General features: G+C 40.7%; 1 protein-coding gene across 2 annotated transcripts in view; it reads left to right on the plus strand.

Annotated features, from left to right (window-relative positions):
• NCK2 (NCK adaptor protein 2) overlaps nt 1-13,921 on the plus strand; it is an 84,129-nt gene extending 70,208 nt beyond the window's left edge. For both annotated transcript variants that reach the window (XM_075739015.1, XM_075739016.1), the window contains 2 exons: nt 3,261-3,982; nt 12,539-13,921. In XM_075739015.1, coding sequence (XP_075595130.1) covers nt 3,261-3,982; nt 12,539-12,733 — 917 coding nt within the window. In that variant the 3' untranslated portion in view covers nt 12,734-13,921. The remainder of the gene's footprint in view (nt 1-3,260; nt 3,983-12,538) is intronic.
• The last annotated feature ends 8,775 nt before the right edge of the window (nt 13,922-22,696 follow it).

The raw sequence follows: 22,696 nt of genomic DNA on the forward strand, positions 1-22,696 counted from the left end.
ACTCTTCCAGAAATGACTCATGTAGATTGTACTTTTTTTTAATGGAGTTGTGATTTTTGTCATCGATACATATGAAGTTTAGAATCATCCTGACTTTATTCTTGCTCAGCTATGACCAGCCATCCTACTAAATTGTATTTTTAGACTTGTTTCCTAAGGAAATGAAGCTTACACTAGTCATACTGTCACAGTCAGCTGTCATCGTCTGTCCATCTGTCCACCCATGATAGCCAATTTTAAGCAAACTTGACAGACTGGCAGAGATAAACTAACTAGTTTTCTCCAACTCAGTGCCTGGGAGGGTCATTGCTGGTGTCCCTCACTGGAGGAGAGGCCAGAGCAATCCCAGCTCTTTGCCCAGTCCAGGCAGGGCTGAAAGGCAGCGGGGCACCAGGCACCGTGCTCGGCTGGCCAGCCCAACGAAGGTATGGAGGGCAACACCAGGGGACATGGAGTATGCTTCGAGGGCAGTTTGGAGATTGTGGTGGGAAGTTGGAGGTACGAGAAGGACCTGGGAATGCAAAGGCAGTCATATGGTAAGGGGGCTTATTGTGGATCCTGCAGGAGATAGATGAGGCAGAGGAGGAGGAGTGCGGCATGAGTTGTAAGGAGAAAAACAGGAACAGATTTCCTTCATTCTGCTCATGGAACAAGTTGTTTCCTCTTCTGTCATAGATACAGTTATGAGTCTTGTAACCTCACAGAAAAAATGAATGTTAGATAACGTCGTGCATGTCCTTCACTGAGCTTGGCTGCAGGTGGGTCTCTGCATAGTTACCTTGGTCAAACCAGCAGCAAACACATTGCTGCTATTGCAAAAGGCTGATCATTACCGTGCTGTTTGGTTACATTAAATGTTAAGCTTAAACTAAAGAGCTCCGACTGACTTTATTGATAAGAAGAAAAAAAAGTGAAGTTTCTGATTTTTATTTCCACTTATGTTGTTATGGTTTGTGTTGAATGGGGAGGATGGAAAGGAACATTTAAAACTTCAGACACAGCATTGGAAGGTTTGTGAAAGAAGATGCAACTTATGAAACTCCAAATGAAAGAAAGTGCTTGGATGATAATCTTTTGCTAAATGTTTAGACACCTTTATCAGACTTAAGAATTTTTTTTGAGAAATTTGTTTTTCACCTGTTTGTAAACAATTTTTTCTCTAGATACTTCGGCTTATGGCATTCTCTTATCACACTACATCCCCATATCTCTGTGCTCTGCTTTTCAACTAGTTTTCTCCTGGCCAGCTACTTCATCATCTGCTGTTTATTTTTTTTTTTATTTTATTACTACTTCTGCTGTAATTCCAAGAAGTGGTGCTGCATATCTCCATTACAAAGCACATCAAAACTGAAGCTTTGAATCTGGAAAGTTCTATCTGAGTGTAGGGCTTTATGTAGAGTGAATCTATTGAAATACAGTTGCTTGTTTTCCATGAAGTTATAACCAGTAATTTCCCCCCTTTCCTAACAGAAAAACCCTTAAGTTGTGTTTGTTTGTATCACCCTAATTTAATGCCCCTTCATTCTGATACATCCTTGTCTTTTGGTTGAAAATTATCTCTGAACTAATGAAAATTTCCAGTCTTGGCAGGGATCAGAGCCTGGCCACCTTCCGATTAGAGCTTGCTTGGATGCTCTTTTCCTGCGATTGTCTCCCCTGGTACAATAAGCTGCTCTCCCTCTTCTTGCCTGAAAGTGCAGCCGCGGGCTCTCGGCTGAAATGATGTAGTTAGAATGACATTAGGATGTAAGCAGGCTCCAGCAGGAAGCAAGGAGCTGCTTGAGAAGGTCAGGAAACACTTTAGGATCATCAGAATTTTCTGCCGTCTTCTGAGACCTGAAGACTGTGTTAACTAATGATTTTAACCCTTCTAGTTAGCAATCCCTGCATGGTCGCATGTACGCTGTTTGTGCTGTACAGCTAACCCTGTGAAATAAACCACATAGTTTTGCACTGAACAAACAGCTTTGCTGAAGATATTCATTGTTTATGTATGTACATATGTATGTATATGTATTTAAAAAAATCAACACACTTTTCAGCGGTGGAGTGGCAAGATTAAATAGTCCTGAATTGTTAAAAATGAAATAGCATACATCTCCTTCTATCAGATTATTTGAAGTAACGAAAACAAAGTCCTATTTTATTTTTTTTTCACCTTTTCAATCTGCCATAATCAGCATGCACTCACTGTGTCTCAAGTGAATCTCCTGCCTGCCAGCAAGGCTCTAGGAGCATGGAGAAAAGTACCAAAGCTCCGATTTCTCTGTTGGTTTTTGCTTTCTGTCCCCTGCGTGACATTTTGGGTGTTGCTTGGTTTGTGCTACACTGAGACTTCATCTTTTGTCTTCTCTTTAGAACGTTTATAATTGAATTCACAAGAGCGGGCCACTTGTTCACTTTATCTTTCTGTTTATATATAAAGCTTAAGCAGTCCTTGCTGCAAAAGTTTGAAAAGTACACCAAGTGTGTTGTGTGGTTTTTCTTCCATATTTAAACAGACATTAGCATGGCTCCTCTCACTAAGAAAAAAAGTTATGTACTTAATGTTATTGTTGTTTCTTCTGCACATTGTATTTCATGCTATAATTAAAGCCACGACAGTTCATCAGAATTTACGGATTATAGGGGAATATATGCAAACGGTCTTCCTCACAGTCAGGTTTATGTTTTTAATAGTACGTGACGAAACGTAGATGAAAGAGGTGTGGGCTTCAAAAGGGGGCTTGTAGTTGGAAGGAGTTGCAGCTGTAGCTGCCTGGGGTCTGACTGAAGAATGAAGAGAGTAAAATGTAAGCTGCAGAGAAACTTAAGCTTTTATTGCTCTGCTAGTTTATTTTTGTAGATTTTTCTTTCATGTTTTGCTTGAGCCAAATTAAAGTCATCACTAAAATTAAAAGGCATGATCACTTGGCTGGATTTTTAAGAGACATAACAGCAAGCTGTGCAACCGTTCCAGTGATTAGCTGTTCTCGTAGTGAAGAAACTACTGTTTTTAAGTGTGTTAAAACTCTGGTACTTCTGGGAAGGGAAGAGAGCCATTATAACACAAATTGCTCCTTACTTAATGGTGCATCAGCTGGATGTTAAAGATAATCTCCTAGAGGCGTTACTATTTCCTGACTATGTAGTATTACAGAAAAGATCTCCATTTAGCAGTGCTGTTAAAGCGATGGAGGAACACGCCGCTAAATCCAGCGTTTGCAGTCTGGGGACAAGCATTCCAAGTGATCACTTTACGTTTCTCTTTTTAACAGGTTTGGGAAAAACCAAGAGAAAGACGAGCGCGAGAGACGCCTCACCCACTCCTAGCACGGATGCGGAATACCCGTCCAATGGCAGCAGCGCCGACCGGATTTATGATCTTAACATTCCAGCCTATGTGAAATTTGCGTATGTTGCGGAGAGGGAGGATGAACTGTCCCTCGTTAAAGGATCCCGGGTGATTGTCATGGAGAAGTGCAGTGACGGCTGGTGGAGAGGTAGCTACAATGGACAGATTGGCTGGTTTCCTTCGAACTATGTGGTAGAGGAGGTTGAGGAGGCGACTGCAGATTCACCCAGCTTTCTCAGCTTAAGGAAAGGCGCTTCCATGAGTAACGGCCAGGGCACCAAAGTACTCCACGTTGTTCAGACACTGTATCCATTCAGCTCCGTCACAGAAGAAGAGCTCAATTTTGAAAAAGGGGAAACAATGGAAGTCATTGAAAAGCCAGAAAATGACCCAGAATGGTGGAAATGTAAAAATTCCAGAGGGCAAATTGGTCTTGTTCCTAAAAACTATGTAGTAATCATTAGCGATGGTCCTACCATTAACACTTCTCATCCGCCTCAGATAAGCTACACGGGACCATCTTCTACCGGACGGTTTGCTGGAAGAGAGTGGTATTACGGGAATGTTACCCGGCACCAAGCAGAATGTGCCCTGAATGAAAGGGGAGTGGAAGGAGACTTCCTTGTTAGAGATAGTGAATCTTCGGTAAGTGGTACTCAGCCCGGCAGGCTTTTGTAATACCCGATGCTTGGGTTAGCAAGCGTGACGGTTAATAGCTTCTCCAGCTGTAGTAAAGGACTTTTCACCCTTAAAGAAGGAAGTAACGCTTCAGCATTACCAACTGATACGCTTACTGCTCCTGAGAATCAGTCTGCTGCTGAAATGCAGTGACACTTACACTGAAATTTAACAGCTGTGGATTGTATTATCCAGGGTTTCTTAATTAGTGGACAAGCAAATAAGTATTTCAGGCTTCAGTTTGACTAGTCATGTGTTCCTCATGCAATCCTCCTCAAATTTACAGTGCTACAAGATAAATAATTCTTCTGAATTGGAAATTTGGTCATTAATTGGATTTTAAAGCTAATTTCAAATGGGATCTTTGCATTGATCAGTTTTGTTCTGCCTTTAATTGAATAATAACATAGGTTCTTTATTGGTTAAAATCCCATTTTAATGTATTTCTACTTAGATTTTTTTCTTTTTTTTAGGTTGTAATAAGGTAAAGTTGTTATTGTATCTAGTTGTTAAGATTATAATACACAACAGAGAGGGTCAAGTCGGCAGCTTTGTAATGCTTTGTAAATTGAGCCTCGATGACATCAGGGGGATATGAGTAATGCTAATTAGACGTTGTAATTCTGAAAGTTCAAATTTAAAATTATGCTATATGAAGGCAAATTCAAATAAAACAGAGAACAGGAAGAACAATAGAGATTAAATAAAAATAAACCAGAGGAGAACAGGAAGAAAAATAGAAATTTAGAAAACATGACTGACTTACAGAGGCTGAGAGGAATCAAGTTGGTTTACTCAACAGAAGAAAAGACCAAGGTAGGGCATACTGTCTTCTAAAATGTAGAAAGCCACTAGAGGATTATGGTAATCATGAAATTACAGTAGTTCAGCTGTCTCTTCTGGGCAGCATCGTGTCTGACAGGGACAAGCGGGTATACTGGATGTGGTGTATGTACCCTTGGTGTGTCCGTCCAGCAGGTAGAAATTCACTTTCAGATCTGAATGCTGCATTTTGGGTTATGCTGAGACAGTAGCTATCAATTTTCTTCTGTCTTTCGGGAAAGTGCCAGAAGGACAGTTTAAAAATGAGTACATTACTTAAAATACAAAAAAGTGCAGCTGTTTCTCAGCGCACACCACGTCACAGTGACCACCAGCTCATTTCTTTGCTCTTAAGAGTCTGCTTCTGGAGTAAACAAATTTCCTTGAAAGGACACCGTAACCTTTTAATTTAATATGACATCGTAACACTAAACACACTTGTATTCAAAGCAGTTTCAAATTTGCTGCTTGTATTGTTGCTGGGGAAATTGCTGCTTGTGGACCACAAAAAGATTCATTCAGAATGTGGTCTTCAAGTTGTTTCCAGCATCTAACACTTACTGGAATCTCAGAAAATTTACTCAATTCATATTACAGCGCGCTTTTTTGCACACACGCAAAAAAAAAAAAAAGTGCTGAATTGAAGAATTTATCCCTTTTTTTTTTTTTTTTTTCTTCTTTTTCTAGTCTTGATCCTGTCTTGCAGATCCTGTATTTGGGGTTTTTTAATGCAATGAGAAAAACTGTAGTCATGCATGTAAATGCCTCCTTTGTCTTAGTGCTACTTGAGAGTTTTAGGTTTTTATTAGATTTAAAGAAATATTTTACTACATCTCAAACTTTTGTCTGCCCTAATCTTTATATATCATACCATCATATAATTTATATGAATTATAAAAGCACTGGGGATTGCTAGTGGGTTTTTTGTGGGGTTTTTTTTTTCCTTTTCTGAACTACCAGGAGTGATATAATAAGCAAATGGGCATACTTGATAGCATTGGGGAAAAGATTATAAAAGATCTGTATCAAGCTTATTATGTATGGAACAAAGAAAGATTTTAGAAATAACTGTTAAGTTCTTGACGGTGGCCGTATTTCATATGCATGACTACAGAGGCTGTTCGTACTGTGGCAGAAAGTCACCAGGAGTGTCTGCATGATCAGAGCGAAAGATCTTGATTAGAGAGACCAGGCTGAACAGGGTGAAGTTGTCAGCTCTCCGCTTTGCTCATCTTTCCACCAGACCAGCACTTCCCATTACATTGTCTTATGAACCCACCTGTTAAAGCGGTTGATGGAGGCCTTTCTAAAAAGGCCCCATAGACAAAACTGTGAGTCATCCTGCTAATCCCATGCCTGATTTTTTTACCTGTTTTAGGGATTTCTATAGCCTTCCATCATCATAGTTAGGAAAAGTCATCTGTGTAAGAGTTTTCCTTAGATCTCTTTGAGTTTTGCTCTTGTTACTGAGTTATGAAAAGCTCTCCTTGGATAGATGAAGGTTTGTATTATTCCGTATTGACTTGATGAGACTGTCATGTTTTTCCATTTCAAATTTTAGTAGATGCAAGATTTTACAATGTTTCTGTAGACTTAACTTACCAGAAGTTTGTCTCACAGCTAGATTCCTTTACCCAAAAATACTCTCTTCAGTTACACTTGGATCTGAGTGAGGGATGCTGCCATAGTGGAGAATATCCTGAGGTGAACTCTTGTCAGGTAGCTAGGAGCCTGATTATCTTCATTAATTATGAAATACTATTATGAGAACCATAAACTTGTTTGAACCATTTAAGCCCATAGTTTATGTAACAGGCCCAGTTACCTACTGATAACATTTTTGCCAACTCTTACACCTAGATAATGTCACCTTAGTTTTGGAGATGTAAAGGAGAAGACTGAAGCGGAACACACCTAGTTAGAAATACTGCTTGATTTGTTCTTTCTGTTGCAGGCTGCCCAGTTGACAAAAAATGAAGTTTATTGTCTCATTTAAGTAGCACTCCTGAACAAATAATGCAGATTTAATCTATGTAGTCTCTCTACAGCCACTTCTTAACCTTTTTCAAGTTCCAGGCTTTTTAGCAATCAGATTTTTTGTTCTCTCTGTGTAGTACCTAACACAAGACAAAACAAGTCTTGGCTGACACTGTTGGCCTGGATTGGGTAGGTGATTGTCATGCTTTGAAAATTCAAGATTCCACTGGGGAGTGAAGCAAATCTGGAAGGAAGAGGGGGTTTTGTTCAGATTCACCCTGGTAAATAAGTGTGCTCATAGTGCTGTAGCTAACAGGAAGCACTAATAGATTGTGACTGGTGATGAGGGAGGGCAACCACACCACACTGCACCTCTAGCTTCTGAGCAGATCCTTTGCTGCAGACACCATTAGACTTCAAAGGAAGCTTCTGTCAAGACTTGCAGTCCCCTTGCACTCCACTGAGAGTGGGTGCAAAACTGGCGATTAGTTACTGGTGATTAGACAAACACCACTGCTTCATAGCCCTACGATGTCTTCACATGAAGCAGAGATGATGTTATTTTTCTCAAACCAGTTCTCTTTGTTAGCAGGAATGAGCTATGAAACTTTTTCAGGACCATTTTTTTCAGGACTTTTTTCAGGACCATTCCAGGAGCAATTATTCACTAGGAAGTAATGGCAACCTTCTGCCAATAGTGTCACAGCTATCAAATTATAGTAAGTGATCCTGAATGGAGTTGCAGGGTATTGTATTTATTAAGATGATACTGAGTATTGTAGATGTATTAAGATGATCCTGAGGATTGTAGGGGAGGCTGGATTTGTGTCAGTCCATTGAGATAGCATTTAGCTTCTGTGATTTTTGTCCAGCAATAGTGACAGCAGAGGGAGGAGGCACAGGTTGAGAGTTTGTATGCTTTTTGAGGCGCTAATTCTGTAGCGTTCAGGGTGTCCCATATTTTTCTGGGGTTTTAATCCTGCAAGTGTTGCGTAGAAGCAATGAAACGTGGCAGCTGTTCAAAACCTGAAGCATTTGTCATGTTCTGTGACATGCTGTGATTGATGAGTACAGCGGAGAGCAGGAAAAAGTTTATCTTTAAAAATAGGTTTAAGGAAATATCCTAGTGGTTTATTTTAAATGGAAGAACAGAAATGTTATTAGAGCTGTATTTGAAGATCGATGGCGCCAATTCATGTTTCTGACCTGTGTAACATTGATTTTGGAACACGGTGAACGCTGCCTAGGGAGGAAGGGTATTTGTATGTATCTAAATGGAGTGGAAGAGGTAGATAAAGGAATTTTTAACCCTCCCAGGTGGTTCTCTCCAGCCTGATCTTATACCTTTGAGCTATGACTTGATTTTTTAATTTTTTTTTTGGATGGATGACTTGAGTAGGAGGAGGAGTGAGAGAAAACCTGGGTATGGAAATGGAAGAAGTTGGGGAGCTCCAGGGCAGGCTCACAGATGCGAGCTTGAAGGGTTTAGAATATTCTGAAGATGAGAGTATCTTCCATGGAGAAAGACTGTTGCCAGGTTGAACTGGATTGAAAGGAAAAAAAAAAAGTTACAGATCAGTAAAAGGCTTTCAGGGAGACTTATTTTTCCCAACATTGCCATTTATGATAAAATTGTCTTGTTTCATTCTCAAATGGAGATTGTAAGGAGGGAACTTTCTTTCCTGGTTTCACTTGTTTTCCCTTATATCGCTTTATACCTTGTTTTCATGATAAAATTTTCCATCTTTTTTTGAAAAGACAGTGAAGTTCCTGGCCAAAGATGTAAAGTTAAAGGAACATCTTCTTGCCTGTTGTCTTCCACATGCTGTAGGCATCACCTAACCTATGCTCATCTTAGTCATAAGCAGGAGTTAAAATAAAGGAATCTGAAACAATTCAAAGAAATATTACACCTAGACTGAAGAGCTGCAGATGCATAACAGCTAATCTTCCAGTTTCTGATTTAGGAATTGATTTAACTTCAAGTTTAGGTCTTCCCAATTACGATGAGACAGAAATATTCACAAGTTCCCTGCTGCAAAGCTATGCTCTGTAATTCTGTTGCAGAGGCATCAACTCCTCTGTAGATTTCAGGGATTAAAGCTTACTTCTAATGTGCCCTTATTTGGTATATATGAGGCTTTTATTCCTGGAAAAGTTAATGTGCAAACATCCAAATGTAGCAATTAATTTCTGAGGGAGAGGGGAGAAAAATTGGCCAGCAGTTGAAACAAAATAGCTTAAACAGTAAATAAAATAAACATACTTGGAGCAAATCCAAGGAGGACAGCAGGGAACCAATTCCGGCTGCATCAAACCAGCATACTTCAAAATGGTAATGTCAAGAGCAGTAGTTTATCTAGAATTTTTTTTAATAGATTTTTTAACCATATTGCATGTTTGTTTGAGTAGGAAAGAACCAAAATAAAAATAAATGTAAGTCCAGTTGCTTTTGCTGTTTGTTCTTGTATCCTTTAGAAGTTACCACGCTGAGGCCAATAAAGGGTTTCAGGATTTTTGCAACAGCTGTTCGACCTCTTCCATCTCTTTGCACCGGATGATGGCTCTCAAAAGAGTTAGATCAGCCTTTCCGCTATGTTTCTAATGAAATCAGATCACGAAAAGAATAAACTTTGTAACATATAATCTGGAGAAAATAAGTGATAATAGCATCTTCTATTTATGCATCAATCTAATTAGCAGCTCCAAGGCTGAGAGGAATGGACAATAGTTCAGGACAATGTTCATTCATTAAAGTTATAATTAAAGTGGCAGGAAGAACATTTAATGAATCACAAAGATCTAAGTCTGGCCAGTGCCTGGGACATAGGACAGTAGATCAGAGGTCTAAGACCTGTTCCAGCACCTCTTTGTGTGTCATTAGCGCATCCTTTCTGGTCTAAAGATAATGATTCTTAGCAGATATAAGGAGCTTTGAAAACTCATAATGTTGACATGCTGAAAACAACCGTGCTTTGTCAGAAAACATTAAAACTTTGTTCAGCGCTAAGTGATTATTTCACTTATTTCTAAACCTTTGTCATAACATCTTTTCCTGTTCCTAAAACAACAAAAAGTGTGCTTCAGTTAATGAACTTTCTGTTTATAAGTTCTTCTATTTTAAATGAGGGCCCTTGGGTTACTGGTTTTCATTTAGCATAGGCATCACCCATGGAAGCAGCAGAACTTAGGAAGACTTGATCTTGTTTTTTGAATCCTAAGCGGCTAGTCTGTAAGTGCTCCCCTCAGTGCTGTCCTTGAACGAGACCCCATGGACCTGCCTGGTAGCCTAGGTTTGGAGCAGAGCGATCAGCACGCTGCTCAGAGCCCGTGCCCTAAATTTCTGCTCTGTAAGCCCAGGGTCCCAGAGCTTCTGCAGAGCTTCGCTTGTGCAGGCCTGTGCTTCGTTACCCTTTAATGGTTGCTGCTAAGGGCTGTGGACACGTCTATTGCAATGGGTCCTAGGTCTGTGTAGTTTTGGCTGCCCTGCCAGAGAGTTTGTCCACACTGCGTTTGAGATCTTAACCACAGCACAGTGTTGGTACAACTGAGTTAGCTTTAACCCACTGTAGGGTAGGTGTTGAAAACTGGTCAGTCTTGGTGTGAGCTCTGTGCTGCCTTGTTTGTGATGCTCCTGAGGCAGGGGTTTTGTATCAGAGCTAGCTGGCTTAAAATAGCAGTTTTTAAACTTGGAGCTAGATGACAGGGCGCAAGATGTATCCTGGGTGGAGAACTGGACACCCCAAAGATACGCTATTAGACACTTCTTTCCGTCCCTCTCCCCAGTCCTCTCCTCTTGACAGTCACAGGGGGTGCTGCGTGTATTTTGAGCCAGTGAGTTTGGAACAACTCGATGACTGAAGTTGCTGTCCTGCCGGGGCCTGCACTGACCCAGCCAAGGCCCGGAGACACCAGGTTGTAGATGGAAGTAGTAATTCTCCTATGGATGTTACATAAAGTAATTTTTAAAGCAGTGTTGGTTGTGGATCTGGAACGTAGTGGCTTGAGATAGAAGAGCGTTAGTCCCGGTGTGTGGGGAGCTAGCTGCTGGCTTGAGCAGCATGGGAGGGGAAGAGCTGCTGCCCAATGCCAAGGTGCAAGCCCAGGGAGTTAGGCCACAGAGCCAGATCAACAGGCACAGCAGGAGCTTTGTTTGCTCTGGGCAGGGCAGATGGAGTAGGAAGGGAAGGCAAAGAAGGCATTGGGACTAAAACAGGTGAGGGGGAGATGCAAGGGACAAGATTTTGAGTTAGGCAGAACGTGGGGGATGTGTGGGGCAGAGACCCACATCAGTGCAAGAAAAAAAGACAATATGCTTGAGAAAATGCTGTCCTTTACCTTACTTGGGTACATACTCAAGTGTGTACCTGATGCCCCAAACACAGTGTAGAGGACTCTGGAGGCTGTGGTTTCATGAACCGAAGTCTGGTGACAGCAGTAACAACTGAGGGCTCCCACTTCCCCCCCCCCCCCCCCCCCCCCCCCCCCCGCCCCGGCTTGGTCTTCTGTTGTGCCACAGCTGCGCTCGGGGTTGTTCGTAAGATGGTGCTGTGAACCAGATAGTCCCTTGTGGGTTTTGTTTAGCCTGGACGAGTTCAGGTTTGCAGCACTGGCCCAACCGAAGCAGCAGTGTGGTGTGGGGGAGGACCGAGGGACTGCAGGAAGGCTGCGTCTGCATTTGGCATGGCAGGCAGAGACCCTGCAGCAGGACCTCCAGTCGCATCAAGCATTACTTATCTCCATTAAGTACTTGCTACAAACTCTGGTGTGTGCTTTTTATTTTTCATTATTCCATTTTCCTGCTGGCTGGCAACACCCCTGTCCAGCCACTTCTTGTGGGGCAAAGCCCATGCTCCCATCTCTACAGCCAACCAGCAGCGGTCCATGGCTAGAGATGGAGTTCAGCTGGAAGCAAGGGACAGTGTGTCCTTTTTACCCTGCTATGGCAGCATGTGGTACAGAAAGCAGCATGGTCTCATCCCGGCTGTTGGGATGACAGCGCTCTCTTCGTTAAAGCAACCAGTTGCCAAGATGAAGAGATTTATCATGTGAAATTGTTCTGTCCTGAATAACTTAATTAGTGCTTAAATTTTGTCTTTTGTGGGCAGTGGTTTGATGGTGAGATTTGTACTGGGTTTTTATTCTAGCTTTATCTTTTTTTACAAAAAAGGTGTGCTCAGTGGGAGAAATTATTCCCCATCCGTGTGGTAAGTAAGATAGAAGGTGAATGCGTTTCTGTCTTTTGCACTGCAAAGCGAGAACAGCCCTCTAGTGGTCATGGCTCTAAAAAAAGCAATACGGGGAATTTTCTCCATCTCACCTAGTAATGTTGCAGTAAGTGCTTTCTCCAGGGCTCTCTTGCAAGGAGACCATACATGATGAAAGTTTTTCCCCTTCTCCTTGACATTCTCGTGCTTGTAGATTGAGTAACTAAGATAATATTTGCAATTTAGTCATGTAATTGGCAACTTCAGACTGTGCATCCGGGGAGCTTTCACTTAACTGACTTAACTGTACACGTTAATAATGATGGCAATTATTAATTGAATAATAGACTATTGGGTTTCTTAAGTGGCTAAAGCACCAAGCTGTGGAACAAAGACTAACATAAATTACCATCAACTATATGACAGAGTTTGTTCCTGAAACCACAAAATTAGGCCTTCATTTTGTTCATTTTTATGTAATTCTTTTTTTTTTTTCTTTTTGAATTCTTCTCAACAGCCCAGTGACTTCTCGGTATCTCTAAAGGCATCGGGGAAGAACAAACATTTCAAGGTGCAACTCGTGGACAATGTCTATTGTATTGGGCAGCGTCGCTTTAATACTATGGATGAGTTGGTGGAACACTACAAAAAGGCTCCCATCTTCACCAGTGAACACGGGGAAAAGCTATATCTTGTGAAAGCACTTCAGTGACGTTGAAGATGGACTTGGCCGCCTGGGCCTATCATAACTTACAAGCCTTAGGTCCTAAATTCACTTTTATAGAGCAGAGCAATATCTGAAGCAGGCTTAAGGAATAGGTTCTTTCTAAAGTGTTTGCTCTGTCGGTTGCTGTTTGTCCTTTTTTTTCTTCTTTTTTTTTTTCATTTGCCTCTTCTTGTGTTCTGTTAATCTCCGACCACCTCCCTTCAGGTTGAGAGTTTCCCTTGGGTGGCCGTGGCGAGCACTCACCTTCCCGGCTGAGTTCAAAACTCCCCTCTGCTGTGTACGTTTACATAGTTAGCTCAGATCAAGGAGGGGCGTTTTCAATTCAAACCAGTGTTAATCTGTTCAGATTGCTCATGCAGGCAGAACTCTCCGTTCAGAGACATCGGGCACAGTTTGAATGCACTGAAGCTGCAGCCACTTAAGTGAGAGAGAGTAGACATAACAGTTGTGGCTGTGAGTTCTGTAGCTATATCGCTTACCGAGTAGTATATTACAAAAACTCCTAGTTTCTAGAAGCACTCTTTACACTGTACTCTGCTATTACATTGCCTCTCTGACTCTTTGTAAAGAGTACACTAATTAAAAGCATTTTGTAATAGTACTTCTTAAACTACTATGGTAAGATTGTAGTAAAAGAAAACTATCTAGTGTATTTTGGTCTGTAATTGCAACAAAGAGAAATTTTATTTGAAAGTTGATTACTAGAGAAAGAATCATTGAATTGTAAAGGCTGAATGTTTTGGTAATCTACAACCAAATGTGCCATCCACATAATGCTTTTTCCTCTTGCCCTTCTGCTTGTTTGAATTAAACGATTATGTATTTAATTCTCAAAGTAATATGTATCTGTAGCTGATTGTTGACACTAATACAGAGGATTAATAAAAACTGATCTTGGGACGGGGTGGGGCGGGCTACCAACACTATATATATATTTGCTTTACGGAAAGAAATCTTCGGGTTTTACGGAGGATGGCGTGGTTGGTAGGAAGAGACACACAGAATGTTTATGAAGAAATGCGTTTTTCTCTTTTCTTTACATTTAAACTCCTTTATGGTTTAAATATACAGTCTTTAGATGGCACATTCCTGAGATTGAAGAAGGGATCGTGAGATCTCAAAATCTTGCATACTCAGTTTTTTGGATATTGTAATAAAAAAGGTATTATGTCATGATGGAGTACTGGATTTATCCTTGGGTGGTAGTCCTGGTGTTGCTTTAGCAAGGTGAAATAGAGTGAATAATGAATTTGTTTGTCTTGGAATTTGTGTGGCCTAAAAAGAAAACTTTTGTGACTGCTGAGAACATTTTGATCTGAGGCAGCGTCTAATGAGCTCTGTGTTGTTTGTTCCTGTGATAAGTAAGTCCGTTCATAGCTTTAATGAAAAGTACAAGATGGACCTGTTTCCTGGTACCTTTTTGCTATTAAAACATGTTCCTTACCTATTCTGTATTTCAGCCAGTGGTAGTACAACTACCTTTGTGCATAACTCCAGTGTAGGTCCAGCAGACACCAGTGCTATCTGACTTGCTTTGATGCAAATCGTACCACTGCCAGGAGACTGCACTGGTATGTCTGCGAGTGAATTGTGGTCTTGTACTTGCCTCTCGGTGTGAGCGACTTTTGAAGTTCTACACACATAGTGTTTTCCCACCACTCTTGAAATCTTATTTCTGTAAGGTTATCTGGATTGACATCTGTATTTGAATTAACAACTGTATTTTTCTGTACATGCATTAACTAAAAATTGGGCAGTGACCCTTCTGCTTGGTCCAGCTTAATGAAGGAAAGCAGTGATTCTGAGCAATCTGAATGGTCGTGCATTATCCTGAAGAGCATCTACCCATGACTATCTTCTAAGAACATAGAAGTTTTCCTTAGGAGGCTGGTGAGAAGTACCAGTTGTTTACAATCTACCTACAGAAGGACTCCACAGTGGGCTGCTGCTTAAATTTCATAAGTGAATTCTGCAGAGAATGTAGGTTTTTGCTTTCTAATACCTAGTTCTTTTGTAGGTGAATCTAAGCATGTACTGAGTATGGCAATGATGTTAAGAAAGTCAACTGTATGTTGTATGAGCATTTTCAGGTTTGAGTGAATTGCTTTTCAGTCTCTTTGACTCTTTGTAGTATTTGGAAAAATTATATATGGGAGTGGTTTTCCTTTTCAGTAAACTGATTACTGCAATTACTCTTTCATGCCCCTTGTTCATTTTTCTGAACTGTTCCCCATGTTTCCTGTTCCAGGAGCCTTTGTATGCCTCTTGCTATCATTTTTTCCACTTTTTTTTTTAATGTCCCTTTTTACAAGTTAGTTCCTTTCTAGTCTTAGTAGCTTAGAACTAAATTAAATAGATGTATAAGTGAAGTTTTTACCATATGCTTTATATCTTAATGGATTTCTCAAATTTTTATTTTTATTTTTTGTTACCTCATCTTTGTAAACAGCTTCTGTGTATTGAGGTGAGAATTGTTAAAGTATTTTGTTTTGGAAGCAGTTAGTTGATTTACGACACAGCAGTGTGAGTGACTAGCTTAACTTTTTTTTTTTTAAACAACCCTCATCTTGTTTTTGCCCATGCTGTATTTAATCAACAAGCTCTCCATTCAACAAGCTCATTAATAGTTCTTCAGTTGTTCCCGTCTTTTACTAATTGAGATAAGTCTATGCAAGTTTTGCTGCCTTTTTGACCTCATTTGCTGGATTGGGTCTAAGCATTAACAATCTTCAATACTAACTGCTTAATAAAGAGGCAATAGAGATGGATTTTATTTTTATTTTCATATTTTATACATACTTTTTTATCATTTGACAAAGCCTCTCCCTTATTTTTTGACTATTTGTCAGAGCTTGGGGTTGGAGGTCTGTGGGTTTTTTAAGATGAGAGGAATTGTGGTGACCTGAGTTTCTTCACCTGCAGCTTTCATTAAAGGCTCAAATAAGTTCTGATGGAGTAGAAGTGGTGATTTTTCTTTATGATATTCAGTCTGGCTTTCCCCATCATACCTGGTTCATATAGGTATGTAAGATGTGCTTTTAAGTGTTACTCCTGTACAGCTGTTAATGTTTTCTTGCCTTGCTTGTGTTTACATAGGAATGTGAATGAGTTGTCTGAATCCATAGCAGTTGCTGTACTTTCCATGCAGTGGCAGGAATTTGAGATCAATGTTTTCACTTTTAGCTGCAGGAGCTTGGTGACGAGCTCCCTCTTCCCGTTATCTCCACCATTTATGGTATCACCAAATAGCCCTACCTTCAGTAGGCACAAAAAGACAGTAAAAATCCTGTCACTTCCGAACTTACACATCATAGCCCATCTGTTCAGTATTAAAGGATTATCTAAGAGTGAACTGAGAGCATGCCAGGTAAACTCACATGGATTTACTGTATTATACAAGCAAAGGGTTTGCTTAGTCTTTGCTTTTGGGGAGACAAGAGGTAATAAAGATGTGTGGTTGGGTAATTAACGTGCATATAGACTATATGAATGGCCTGTAAAGTCCCACTCTTGAATGATTCTGTTTAGTGTTCTCTATTCAGGTATTTTTGTCTCAAATTTGTATGAAATCCTTAAAGTTTACAGCTGTTCTTCCAAGCCTGTCTTGTAGCTTTTCTATACTGTAAAGTTTGCTGCCTGGTTTAATGGTTTCACTGAGGGGAAATAGAGATCTTCCACACTTAGAACCATTCAACTTTGTGTTATAACAAAAGTTATTAGTTTTAAAATTCCACTATACAATTTTACTTGTAAAAATGAGTCAGATTTTGCCTAAATGATAAATCAAAAACTAGAAAAGTTTCTTTTAGATTAGGTCTGGCAATTTACTTGGCAAAAGCTACTAAACAACTGTAAGGGCTTTTGTTCCTTCTTGGTCTTAAGCTAGTTTAATTCAGTGATTTAGAGGTAAATGAAACCTGTGCAATCACCGGAATCTGATGAGTTCTGTTTTCTTACTCCAGTGGGATGGGATGACTCATTTTTAAATGGAAACTTGTTAACATATTTATCCTGATAAGCTGTGAAAGGTGTATTGCTAAAGTAACTCTCAGCTCTTAAAATGCACTATGAGCTGTGGATCTTTCTATTCATTTCTCTTCAGCACATCCAATATTCAGTGCCTCTTAAGAAGTGGAAAAGTGTAAACCAGCAAGAGTACAGGGTGCACAGTCCCAAAAAGTGTTATTAGACCACCCAGACCACGTGAATGAAAGGTTTCAGAGTAAAAGGAGGGTGCAGGTAAATGCTGCTGTTCATTCACTAGTTGCTCCTAGGTGGAATAGACTTTTAGGTAACAAATCACTTATACAATACTATTCTAGAAAGCATACTGCAATTGCAACCCAAATGTGCACCAACTTTAGTATATGATAACAATGCCTAATATGTGTATATTCTTGTGCTGGTGTCTTGCAAAAGCAATAGCTTATTGTCTTTTTCTCTGTTTTAGATGAGTATTTGTATCTCTAGCTGTTGGATATAGTAACAGTTTGTTGGAAAATTCAACACATAGAATGTTTTTTGACCTAAAATGAGATAACATGAAATATAACCGGTATATGATATACTTAAAACTGTAATATTTTCTGGTCCTTTGCATGCCTCCAGAACCCTGTGCTGCTTTTGTATTCTAAAATGCAAGTTTTTCTGGCATATTCTTGGTGGTTTTTTTCTTGTTATAAAATAGATTATCTCCCCTGTTGTTATTCGAAATACCTACACAAGCTCATATGCAAGCTGACTAACAGCTTCAAGTGGCATGTAACCATTGACAGATTAGACAAGTTTTTCCTTGCATTTTCTTTCATATGTGGTAATATTAAATGTTTTAGGAGTGGGAGGTTAAAAAAAAAGACTTTCTAACTTGACAGATTATCTTCAGCAGTGGGAATCCAGAGTTATGAGGGAAAAGTAACAGGTAAGAAATGTTCTTTTCTATTTTCTTAAGTTAATTTAGTTTGGAATTTAGCTTGGCATCAAGTGGCAGTAGTGCATGAAGTATTACAAAGGTTAAGAAATTAATGCTGACTTGGTCCAGCTTAATGAAGAAATGGATGGATAAAACTGTTAATGGCCTACTCTAGAAAATAGTAGTAATCTTCAAAAGGGGAGAACTGTGATTTTGGAGATTTTTTATTGGGGTGGGAGGGGAGTGGTGTTTTGATTTTTGAGGGAAGACTTCAAAAGAGGTGTCTTGCTCCAGTTTTCATGCCAAATTTTGCTTCTGAGCTTCTTCCTGAGAAGCATCTCTTTGGGTATGAGCCAGGCCACAGAGAGTATGCTAACTGAAATGATTCTCCCAGCTGTAATTGAAACTGTGGTGGTGAATAATGGGGTACTTTTTTCCTTTTTTTTTTTTTTTTAATTTTGATCTGTATTAGATTGGATACATACATCTATATGGTAATTAATTAGTGGGTTCCGTGGGTACTGACTTAGCTTTTCACCTGGGTTCAACTCTGTTTGATTATTTTTTTTCCTTTTTATGTCGCAGAACCAGTAGTGCATTCAGTGCAATTATAATTTGTCATGCAAAGAAGCCCTTCAGTTGTGGGCGGCTGGTATGTTTGGAATACTAAGTCCATAGATGATGATAATACAACCATAAAGAATCACGGGTAAGAGCACCAGCAGACAGGCAGAGAGAACAGACTCCTGGGATCATGAAGCAAGTATCTGATGGTTTCTCTTTGGAGAATTAGGATATTTATTTTCATTTGAATATGCATAGCTAATTTGTAAGAGTGAAACTTAACCCTTTTCTGGTGTACAGTCTGTTTATTCAGAAGTAAATTCCAGGAATTAGCACTGCAGGAAGGAAAGTGGATGTTGGCCCAAAGAAAAGTGAAGGGTACTGGTGTTTGTGGCAGCTTTCCTACTGAAAATCCTCCCAGGTTTGTATCCCAGTGAAAAGTGGGATACTCCTCTGTGTTACTTGGTTTTGCACTGGTGTCAGCCTGACTTTGTGCTTGCACAACCTGTCTCTGCTGAAGGTAGAGTAACTGATTATGTTAGAAGAGATTTCCATAACATAGTCAAGGCTCTTGGGCAACTGGCTTGGGCTAAGCACAGAGTTCAAGGTCAAGAGAAGAGCAAGTTGTTGAATGAGTATTTACCAGTAATGGATGGGTGCCATAGAGAACTCTTTTAATCCAGTTATTTTGTGTTTTGCCCTTACTAATTCAGCAGTTGGTGCTGACTTTATCAGTGTTTGATGTTCTGTGTTAATAAAGCACTGAGGTGTTTCTTGTGCTAACAGGTAACTTTGATCAGATGTGCCATTTCTCTGGCTTTTCTCTCTGAAATCATTCTGCTATGAAATTCAGGATGGTTTAAGAGAAATTATGTCATTTCTTTTTAGCAGGCATTTCTAATGTGATATATAGCACACCTACGCTGTCAGCCTTCTGATGCTCTTTGGTGTAACCTCTTCTGCAAAACTGAGAAGTCTGAGCACATTTCAAAAGCTAGCAGTCTCAGCTCAGTCCTTTGCCATGTGGTGAGTGTTAACCAGTCACGGGCCCCTTAATGGCAATATCTCATGTTTGTTTTTAACGGTGGTCTTTGAAACTTGTCTCCCTAAATTAACATCAGATTTGTCTTTTTCTTTCTTCTCTTCACCTTTTCCTTAAAAATGCACACGCATCTGTCTTTGGCATTCCTGTTACTTCCTGGAAAGTCTCCTTGGCCACCATTCTGGAACTTAGTGGGCCATTTGGAACAATGGCATTTCCATTCAGTGTTGGCTTAATGGGAAATAATACCTTTCTTGATGGATTGCATGGCCCTGTGATGGGGGAAATAAGAGACAAAGGTGCTTTCCTACTTATGCTAGTTCTTGGAAGCACTTTGTGCTAATGGAATGAACTCTGGCCGCTCTTTAGAAAAGAAACAAAAAAAAGAACAAGTTACAGTTCTGATTTAAATCAAATCACTCTGTAAATCCTTGTGAATCATTTTAAAACTGTAAGAATGGAGAAGCTCATTATATATGCAATGCCAGGAACTACTCTAGTTACTGGTGGAAGGAGGAGACTGCTTTCCTCAGCATTAGCAGAACGTTAATTCTGCAATACTCGTAGAATATTTTTAAAAACAAACCCAGTCACCTTCAGAAACATGTTCAAAACAAAGCTGTGCATACTAAAGACAGTTCTAAAGAACCTTTGAGGATAGGGCACCACACAGTCACATAGCTTGAAGTTTTGTTTTGTTTTTCTGTTAACTGCAACGATTTTACTTTTATGATGACTCAGATAAATTAATTTTTCTTGTGTGTTTTCTAGTGCAGTTGCATGTGGTCTGGCATCACTTCCATTTGAGCTGGTCAAGTTTCCAGGAATCCTGCTTGTCCTGTGCTTTGTTCCTCTGCACTGTCTTCCTGCCCCATTTCCACTTGGTCTCCTACTCCGCCTTTTCTCCTTTCCTCCTCTGTTTTCTCTTGTACCCTAATGCATCTCAAGTTTTTCAGCTCCTTGTTCCTTTCTTCAATTGTCTCTACTCTCCATTTTCAACCTTGATATTTAGAGCCTACCTAATGAACAGGAAAAATTGCTGTACTCCACGCTTCTCCCTTACGCATCCAGGTTGCAGAGAAGCAGGCCCACTTCACCACATGGAGCTGTATTTGTGCTGTGGGCACAGCAGGGAACAGGCTGTCAAGCGACTGCATTGCTTGAGCAAACCTGTTCTTATCATTCACAGAGGTGGTTCATTGCATGATATAATCCCAACCTAAATTGGCAGCTTGACTTTAGGACTTCAGTGCATGTATTCTCACTGTTGAAGGCTTGGTGCTCAAACAGGCTAAGCAGCTGCAACTCTAAAATGGGGAGCGGAACATGGCATGGTCAGTGTTTCATAGAATCAGAGAATGGTTTGGGTTGGAAGGGACCTTTAATGGTCATCTAGTTGCAGCCACCCTGCCATGGGCAGGGACACTCTCCACTAGACCAGGTTGCCCAAAGCCCCATCCAACCTGGCCTTGAACACTTCCAGGGAGGGGGCATCCACAGCTTCTCTGGGCAACCTGTGCCAGTGCCTCACCACCCTCACAGTGAAGCTGTTTTTCCTTGTATCTAAGCTAAATCTACTCTCCTTCAGCTTAAACCCATTACCCCTTCTCCTGTCACTACATGCCCTTGTAAACAGTCCCTCATCATCTTTCCTTTAGGCCCCCTTCAGGTACTGGAAGGTCTCCCCGGAGACCAGAATAAGGTCTCCCCAGAGCCTTCTCTTCTCCAGGCTGAACAATCCCAACTCTCTCAGCCTGTCCTCACAGGAGAGGTGCTCCAGCCCTCTGATCAGCTTCCTGGCCCTCCTCTGGATTCACTCCAACAGGTCCATGTCCTACTTATGTTGGGGACTCCAGAGCTGGATGCAGTACTGCACATGGGGTTTCACCAGAGCGGAGTAGAGGGGCAGGATCACCTCCCTCGACCTGCTGGTCACGCTGCTTTTGATGCAGCCCAGGACACGGTTGGCTTTCCGGGCTGCAGGCGCACACTGTCAGCTCATGTTGAGCTTCTCATCAATACCCCCAAGGCCTTCTTCTCAGGGCTGCCCTCAATCCATTCTCTGCCCAGCCTGCATATTTACCCCAAGTGTTGCACAGCATGCTCATCGAAATAGGGACAGTGAAATTCTTACATTATGCTGATATTTTTAGGGCTGGGGGACTGCAACTATACGTGGTTTTGTTGTGAAGAAAGCAGTGTAGTGCCCACTCCTCCTTTCCTGCTTGCTTGAGTTTCTTTCTCCTGACTTACTGGATGGTATTTTCCAGTACTGAAGAGAGAAAATATCAAGGATTCCTCCAAGAGAGTTGCATTGCAGTTCAGCAGTAGCAGTTTTTGTGAGATCTAATTTGCTTGAAGTGCATAGATATGTAGTTAGGCTGACATAGTGGAGATGTTGTGCTGGCATTTAACTATAACACTGTGTTGTAGCTGTAAATGACAGTTTGTACTGTTTATTGGGACTGTTATAATTATGGGGTCTGCTGTAAATCTTCATTCAAAAACCTGATACTGTAAACAAAGTCCTTTAATTAAAAAGGAAAAATACCCTTCAGCCCACGTACAAAAGGAAGGAACAGTTCAAACTGAAGAGAGCCGCCAAAATAATTGCTGTGTACTGTGCAATGATGATAGAAAGCAGACAAAGAGCATACACCAAGGAGCCATGGAAATGAAGCATCATAAAAGGACTGGTGACAGACAACGCTATTAGGAGCGCGCTCACCCACGCGAATGCGATGATACATATGTTGGCACCAGTGAGCGGGAGGGAAGTTCAAAATGATTGCACAAGGCGTTGACTAAGGGACTGGGCCTGGCAGGGCCGTGCCGGAGGAACTTCAGTTTCCTCCTGAAAGCTTTTTTTCTCAAGATGCAGAGACCGGGTATAAACAGCAGTTGCGTTGAATAAGCAGTCAGCCTCTGGTTCTGCGGCAGGAAATGAAGACATCTAAGAAATCCCCTTTGTCCCATATAGATGTGTGTGTGCACATGTTTACTTTCCTTCCATTTAAAAGATTTCTTCAAATTTGATTTGTTCCAGAATTAACTCGCTTATCCTTTCAGAATCGGTGCACACCTTTCCGTAGCAGAGTGATTGTTGGGGAAAGGTTTGATTACATTTGAACATGTGTGCAGACTTGCCCTAGACTGTACGTGGGTGACTATTCCTTGATGAGCTCAGTGCTTTCTGCAGGGAGAGACAGTGTTAGAACAATTGCAGTTGTGCTCATGATTGCGTTAAGTCCTTTACTTTTCTACCTTCCCCACCACGCTGATTGCTTGGGAACGTGTATCCCTTTGGCTTCTATGTTCTGTTTTACAGCCCTGATACCTGTTCAAATTTATTCCAACTTTAAGTCTGATATTTGGGGGGAAAAAAACCCAAGCAACTTGAGCCTGCTTCTCCTCACACCAGCCTTTCCCATTG

Source organism: Balearica regulorum, chromosome 1 (assembly GCF_011004875.1).
Source record: "Balearica regulorum gibbericeps isolate bBalReg1 chromosome 1, bBalReg1.pri, whole genome shotgun sequence".
Lineage (NCBI taxonomy): Eukaryota > Metazoa > Chordata > Aves > Gruiformes > Gruidae > Balearica > Balearica regulorum.